Source organism: Delphinus delphis, chromosome 13, assembly GCF_949987515.2.
Source record: "Delphinus delphis chromosome 13, mDelDel1.2, whole genome shotgun sequence".
NCBI classification, from domain to species: Eukaryota; Metazoa; Chordata; class Mammalia; order Artiodactyla; family Delphinidae; genus Delphinus; species Delphinus delphis.
The window spans coordinates 73,765,723-73,773,178 of record NC_082695.1 but is presented as its reverse complement, the minus strand read 5'-3'; the positions used below and the strand labels follow the sequence as shown (position 1 = coordinate 73,773,178).

Genomic DNA, 7,456 nt, shown 5'->3' with positions numbered 1-7,456 from the left:
CTGGGTACCGGGCGAGAGGGGAGGAGCCGGGGCGACCCGGCTTGGAGCCTTCAGCTCCCGGAGACCCAGCCGCCGGGAGTTGAAACTCCGACTCCCGCCGGGACCTAGGCGGCCGCGGGCCGAGCGCTCGCCCTCCTCTAGCGCGCGCTGCCGGGGCCCGCATAGCCCGCGGAGCTTGACCTTGAGTCAGGACCCCTCGGGTTGGAAGACCGCACCCGGGAGGGGCCGACTTCCAGCCTCTCGCTCTCGGTCTTCCAAGCAAGCGCCGCTGCGGAGAGCGCGGGCCGCGCCCTCCGGCGTCCCGGCGCTCCCCATGCACCTGCCCGGCTGCGCCCCAGCCATGGCCGACGGCAGCTTCTCGCTCGCCGGCCACCTGCTCCGCAGCCCGGGCGGAAGCACCTCGCGGCTGCATAGCATCGAAGCCATCCTGGGATTTACCAAGGACGACGGGATCCTCGGTTCCTTCCCGGAGGAGCGGGTCGCCCGGGGTGCGAAAGAGCGGGATAGGAGGCCGGGCGCGCGGACCTCCTGCCCCAAGGCGCCTGCAGGAGGCGCCGAGCCCTCCACGCCGCCCGCCCCGGCACCGGCTCCCGAGTACGAAGGTGAGTACGCACCCCGGCTGCTCCGAGACCCTTAGGGCTCCCAGACTTAGGAGCTCTGCAAGAGGAGAGAGCCCTGCCTTAACATTTATTAAGGCATCTGGGCGCAGGGGTGGGGGCTATATGCGTAGCAGGAGCTTCCAACTTGCGTTCAGGGAAAGTTAAGGGGACCCTCGCAGCCCTGACCCCCGACCTCCCTGGGCCATCTCGGAGCCCGCATGGATAGGCGGGGTGGCCTTCGGATACTCCGAGGAGTGTCTCTGACCGTGCGGGGTCTCGTCGTCCCAGCCCCTCGCCCCTACTGCCCCAAGGAGACAGGGGAGGCGCGGCCGAGCCCTGGGCTGCCTGTCGGACCCCCAGCCCCCAGCGACTCGAAGCTGTCAGAGGAGGAGCAGCCCAAGAAGAAGCATCGACGGAACCGCACGACCTTCACCACATACCAGCTGCACGAGCTGGAGCGCGCGTTCGAGAAGTCCCACTACCCCGACGTGTACAGTCGCGAGGAGCTGGCCGGCAAGGTCAACTTACCCGAGGTCCGGGTCCAGGTAAAGCGCCCAGATGGGCCCACGGGAGGGCCGGAAGCTCAAGCTGCAGCCAAAGCTCCCTTGAATCCCCGGGCGTCCACACATTTATTATGGCACTTTTCCCACGGGCCTTCCTGCGCTTGGTTCGCCCAGAGCCCCACAGGAGCGTCACAGATTTTCCATGCGCCCCATGCCCCGTCCCTTGGACAGTCTGTTCCAATTTGTAGTAGCATCTCCCCTTTGGGGTCTCCCTCGTTCTAAGCTAAAAGAGAGGAACTGGGAATGGCTGGCAAGCTGAAAAGGCGACAGCGTCCAGGACCGGGGCGGGGGGCGGGAAGCACTGAGTGGAGAGGGAATGTAGACAGCGGCTCGAGGGTAACCGGATTGCGGCCCCAAATGCCACCATAGTCAGTTACGGCGCTCACCTTCTTGAAAACGAAAACCCTATCTTCTTAACGAGAGCCTGGCGCCTCGCAGTTGAAACTTTCGGTGGATTTGTTTAAGAAACTGACTTTTGCTTCTCGGGTGCACATCCAGCCAAACTTCCCACTGCTGCAGAGGCCTTTTCTTTTTTATTTAAAGGGGTTTTCGCTTTAATTAAAGCTGAATTATCTTTAATCCCTGATCATTAAAATATTTGAAAGCCTTAAATATTTGCTAGTCATCTGTGAAAAATCCGGGAGAATTTCCAAATTGGGAGAGTTTACAGAGGCCTGAAAGGGAGACATTCGGAACAAATTTCACCGCATCTGAAAGGCAGTGGAACTAAGATGGGATTTTTGTGTGTGTCTAATGAATTAGATTTCCAGGAAGTGAGGATACTCAGATGTTTGGGGCTTTTAGCCTTGTCTTAAAAGTAAAAGCGGACAGGCTCCTGCCTTTTGTCTTTTCTGTTTAGTTTAAGGGGTTAAAGTAATGAGTAAATGTCATGGTTTTAAAAAATAGTTCCCTAATGTGACTCAGGATTAACTGGCAAGGACAGTTCAATTTCTCCTAATTTGGGGCAGTAGAGCTGCAAGGATTTCATTGAAGGGGCGGACATTTTAGCACCTGCTTTTCAGGGAGGAAGGATGGGGTAGGAAGAGGGAAAGAAAACAAGTGAAAGAGGAAGAAAGAGGAAAGGGCAAAGCCCTCCAGTGCCCCTCCGGAATACAGGGCTCCCTTCATGCCTCTGTCCCACGTTCCTTCCTCTCTACTTGTTTGGGGATGTTTGCTTCTTGTTTAAGATGTGAGCTTCTTGAGAACAGTGTCTGACTTCTCTGTGATCACAGGGCCAGCACAGTGGCCCAGCATATGGTGGGTTCTTAACACATGGGTATGATGTAATCAGGTTGCGGGGGGGGGGGGGGGGGTAGGCAGAGTCTCCCACTGTGTTGAGGACAGCAGTAGAGCAGAAGAGCAGACTATCCCAGGTTTTAGCCCTCTGACTCTGGATACTGGATCTGAAGCCTATAGCTGATACTTTGGGGGATGGAGTGAGATGTTGTTGGTGGGGAGGGAGAGGCAGTGGGATGGAAGCCCTCACCCGCGCCAGTGTTTCTCTATATAGCTAATGTTTCTGGGAAAATCAGGGCCTCAGATATGCTGATGAATCTTTTATTGAAAGGGACCCGGGGTACCTGCATTTTTGTTCTTTCTCTCTCCCCGCCCTGCCCCCCAAATCCCAGCCTTGCAGACAGTTGCCCTGCTCTGCTCAGGTGCTGGATGGCTTTTTCTCAGTTTTCCTATGAGGGCCCCTCTCCCTATAATTAACTCAGAACTGCTGTCTCCCTTCTGAGGTGGTAATTATTCCCACACTTTCCTTCATAAATTTAACACTGAAGCCCCCCCCCCCCCAGTTTGGCCAAAGTTCTTTCTAGATTCCCCACTAAACTAGACCAGTTCTCTCTGTTCTGTTCCTGAGGGTGGTAAGTTGGTAGTGAAACCTTAATTACACCCTTTCTTGTGCTTTTATCAAATAGTAATGGAAGTTGCAGCCTTAAGAGACCAGACTTCACTCTTGGTGTGGACTTTCTCTATGTAAAGAAAAAAAGAAAAACTTGAACTCATTGAATTTATCTTAGGCTAACGTCAAAACTAACTCCACGGAGTAAAAGTAGATTATTAAACTTGAACTATTGTAATCATTGAAAGCCATTTTTAGGAAATATCAGAAATATTAGTCAGATATCGATTAAATAAAAATGAAAATCTCACGAACAGTAATATGCATATTAAATATGCCTGGAATAAAATCAACCCACTTTGTTCTATCAGTAATTTGTGGAAATAGCTCTATTTTAACAGCCAATGTTTCCAGTTACAGTACTTAGAGTATTTGTTTATACATATGTTTATAACAGGCAAAATGTGGGTAAAGCACAGAAAGTCTGCGACAAAAGCGCAGCCACTGTACCACACAGGGAGGAAGCCGGGTCTAAAGCGAAGGGTCGGGAGGGACCGCCAACCAGCAGGTCACAGAAATTTGGTGAGATCTGGTTTCCCAAGTCCCACTGTCCGATTCCAGGGTTAACTTCATTTTTTTCTGCCTGCTCGGTGCCAGGAGTTGGAAACAGATACAACCACAGCTAAGGGTGAGGTAAACAGGGACAAGGGTGGGAACACCACGGAGGACAGGGATGGGACAAAGAGACTCGGCGCGAGAGAGGAGGAGGGAGGAGACTGGAGCAAACGGGACAGACAAGAAGGATAAGGCGGGTGGGGAGCGTGGGGTGGCGGCGGGGATGAAAGGAGCAGGTGAAACTGTCGAGCCCCGGTCCTTCTCGGGGGTGGAGAGTTCTGCCCCCGCCGCAGCCCGACGGCGCTGTGCTGCCTTCCGCAGGTGTGGTTCCAGAACCGACGGGCCAAGTGGCGGCGGCAGGAGAAGCTGGAGGTGTCGTCCATGAAGCTGCAGGACTCGCCTCTGCTCTCCTTCAGCCGCTCCCCGCCCGCCGCGGCCCTGGCGCCCCTCGGGGCGGGCCCGGGCGGCGGAGGCGGCGGGCCGGCGGGGGGCGCCCTGCCGCTCGAGTCGTGGCTCGGGCCGCCGCTGCCGGGCGGGGGCGCCACGGCGCTGCAGAGCCTGCCAGGCTTCGGGCCGCCGGCGCAGAGCCTGCCCGCCAGCTACACGCCGCCGCCTCCGCCCTTCTTGAACTCCCCGCCCCTCGGGCCCGGCCTGCAGCCCCTTGGGCCGCCGCCGCCGCCGCCGCCGCCGCCGCCGCCGCCCGCCTACCCGTGCGGGCCCGGCTTCGGGGACAAGTTCCCGCTGGACGAGGCGGACCCGCGCAACAGCAGCATCGCGGCGCTGCGCCTGAAGGCCAAGGAGCACATCCAGGCCATCGGGAAGCCGTGGCAGGCCCTCTAAGGGCACCGGGGACCAATTCAGGCCAGACGCCCGTCCTAGGAGCCGACCCCGAGCCGCAGGCGCTCACGCCTTCTCCCTGGGTCCCCCGGACTCGGCCACTCTTGCCCTGCGCCGCCTGAAGACCTAGGTCTAGGATGTGCATCTGCGCCCGACTCACCGCGGAGGGCTGACCCCCCAGGCCAGCCGAGACCTTCTGGCCACACCCACACTCCCACGGACCCCGGGCCTTGCTGCTGGAGGGGGACAGGCGGCCACGCTGCTGCCACCCCGGCGGGCGCCGGAGCCTCCAAGTTCAAGGTACCCAAAGCCCCTGACCTCGGCCGCTCCCGGGCGGCGTGGCAACCCCAGAAAAGGCCGACTGGGAGGAAGGGGAGGCGGAGAAAGTGTTTGAGGAACTGTCTGTAAAAGTAGTTTCGAAGAATTGAGGAGGAGAATTAAAGATTTACCTGTTTTGGTTTGACTCTGGTTAAGCGCGCTCAGGACTGCGGTGGCGGGGAGGAAGATGTGTGTATGAAGGAGGCTTCTGGAGGGGCTGCCGTGATGCATGTGGAGGGTGCGGGAAAGCAGAGGGCTGCGCAGGAGCTGGGGCTCCCTCCTGCGCATCCTCCTCGGGGAGCTGTGCTGCAGCGGAGAATCGCCAGCGTCCCAGACACAGCGACGCCCTAGACCAGAGAGCCCCTCTACCGGCACGGCGGGCGCCTGCGAGTGTGTGGGGTTCCGGGTGTCTGGAGCCTAAGGCTCAGCTGCCTGCGTGTTCCCAGCCCCTCGATACCCCAATAGCCGAGCTGCAGCTGCTACTTTGAAGGCCAGACCCTAGAAAGCTTCTACACCATCTTCCCAGGGTAAGACTTGAACTCCCCGAAGCTCCTGGCGGCCCCGCCTCCCTCTTTCCAGCCCGCCGCGGCCCCAGGCCCCTCTCAGATCATTGTCCAGGTCACCGGCTCGGGGCCCGCCCCTGCTACCCAGGGTTGATGACATTAGTGCTCCGAAGACTGGGGCAGAGCGACTTTTCCTTTTCTAAGCCCCGCGCCGCCCTCTCGCCTCCCCAGCTCGCTCCGCACCCGGCAACCCAGTGCTTCCGCTTGACGCGCGTCGGGCTAGCAGTCGCGCTCGGGGAGCGTGTCCTGGGGCGCTCTGAGCCGCGACCCGGAGGGCACATTCTCGCGGGCGCGTTGTGGACAGTATTGTGGCTCTTTGGCGCCGTCTCTGGGGGGCGGGAAAGCAATCCAGAAGTCTCCGCGGGCTTCAGAAGCTCCCGGGGTACTAGGCGGCGTCCCCGGGGCGAAGGAGAGCCCGGAACTCCCAGCCTGAAAGGCCGCGGTATGAATCGTCCGGATTCCCGCCGCGCAGGTCCTTCCGGCCTATCTTGGAGTGCTCCCGGGAAGGCGCGGCCAGAGCCTTAGCGTCAACCAGCTCCTTACTGTCTATAGGTCGTTAGCACGTTAGTGAACCACCACAGCCCACTTTCCTCCTGTAAATGAGCCCCACCTCCCTGGGAAGTGGGAAAGATGGGTAGTTTACCACATTGTGTAAACTATACCAATGACCTGGTATGAAGCAATACACATTGTGATCCCGATTCTCTGATCCCGAGAATCCCTGTGCTGTTCTTGGGTTCCTGAAACCTACCTGGGAAAAGGAGGATTATCCCGGGGCTGGGAGTAGAGGGAGTGTCGTCACAGGATTCAGTCCCTGCCATGTGGGTCCTTAGAGGCTGTGGCATAACCAGAGCTGTGTACCCCTAGACCTTCACCTGGAGCCTAACACATAGTAGGCTGGTCAGGAAGAATTTATTGAATGGGTTATTTCCCCCAATAGGTAGGGAGTAATATATTGATACTTGCGCTTTTCTCTGACAAGGAGGTTCCATAGGGAAATGAATGGAGTGGCCCAAGCAATATCAGATCTTGGCATGAAAAAAAATAGGTAAACTCAGGATGGATGTGTAAGTAAATTTCTTTCACTTTGGCCTATCTTCTCTTTCATCCTTTAATGCCCTCGTTTTACTAGGAATGATTTATTCAGAGAACTTCCAACTTCAGTGGCCCTGAAGTTGGAAGTCCAGAGGCGGCCGCAGCTGCGGAGGGTCTTCCTCGCTCGGTGTCCTGGAGCCCCACGCTGCGACCCCAGGCCGGTCCCGGCTGTTCACACTTGCTCTGCCCTCTTTCTCCTTAGTCCTGGGCACCTCTGACCTTGTGCATCTCGCCATCAGCAACTTCTTCGATTCCCTTAGATCATTTCCATTATTCATTCTGTCTCCTTCTCTCTGCCATTTTTCTTCCTATCTTTTTGCATCTGCAGCTTTCCACCATCTTCGTCTCCTCTTTTACTAGTTTAGTCTGAGAAGGGATATTCTAAACCATCTCTTTAGGCACCAACAGAGTGAACCATACCTGGACTTAGGGACAAGTCCTTGGAAAATGATCAAAATACTAATAGCTAATGATCATTGAAAGCTTACTATGTGCTTGCACTCTTCGAAGTGGTTTCATCTCAGTTAAGCCTCACAAGGACTCTACTAGGAAGATTCAACTAGCCCCATTTTATAAATGAGGAGACTGAGGCACAGAGAGGTTGCACCAATGAACTCTGCTTGTAAGCGTTGGAGCTGGAATAACTATAAGTCCCGTCCGTTCACGATCATATTGCATATTCGGGAAATAGTTGCTGAATAAGTGCTCCTTAATTCCAATTCCCAAGAACAGCTCATTAGGCCACACTGGGAATTGAGATGCTGAGGAATGGGTGCTCGTTGTGAGTGCCTTCCTGGGCTACCTGGGGGAGGCCTGGACAGAGCATCAGCCCCAGCGTCTCTCCCCGCCCTCTTCCTAAAGGCTGCCTAGTAGGGCAGCTCCACTGGGCCCGCGGTGAGTCAAGCTCCCAGCTCCAGGAGGAGGGGTGCAGGTGAGGCGGGCAGGCGGTACTGTACTTAACTCCGGTAGGAGGTGAGAATGGCTTGTGATAAAGAGCGTTAAAGCCCCAGACGATCCAGA

General features: G+C 56.9%; 1 protein-coding gene across 1 annotated transcript; it reads left to right on the top strand.

Moving 5' to 3' along the window:
* Positions 1–313: 313 nt before the first annotated feature.
* Positions 314–4,463, top strand: RAX (retina and anterior neural fold homeobox). Its single transcript, XM_060029554.1, has 3 exons — positions 314–602; positions 888–1,144; positions 3,945–4,463. The coding sequence occupies exons 1-3, from the start codon at positions 314–316 to the stop codon at positions 4,461–4,463; spliced, it is 1,065 nt and encodes a 354-aa protein (XP_059885537.1).
* The last annotated feature ends 2,993 nt before the right edge of the window (positions 4,464–7,456 follow it).

Excerpts from the sequence above, each read along its gene's own strand:
- RAX (XM_060029554.1), top strand. The coding sequence starts at position 314 with ATGCACCTGCCCGGCTGCGCCCCAGCCATGGCCGACGGCAGCTTCTCG. Across the intron at positions 603-887 it reads ACCGGCTCCCGAGTACGAAG|CCCCTCGCCCCTACTGCCCC; the intron begins GTGAGTACGCAC and ends TCGTCGTCCCAG. Across the intron at positions 1,145-3,944 it reads TACCCGAGGTCCGGGTCCAG|GTGTGGTTCCAGAACCGACG; the intron begins GTAAAGCGCCCA and ends TGCCTTCCGCAG.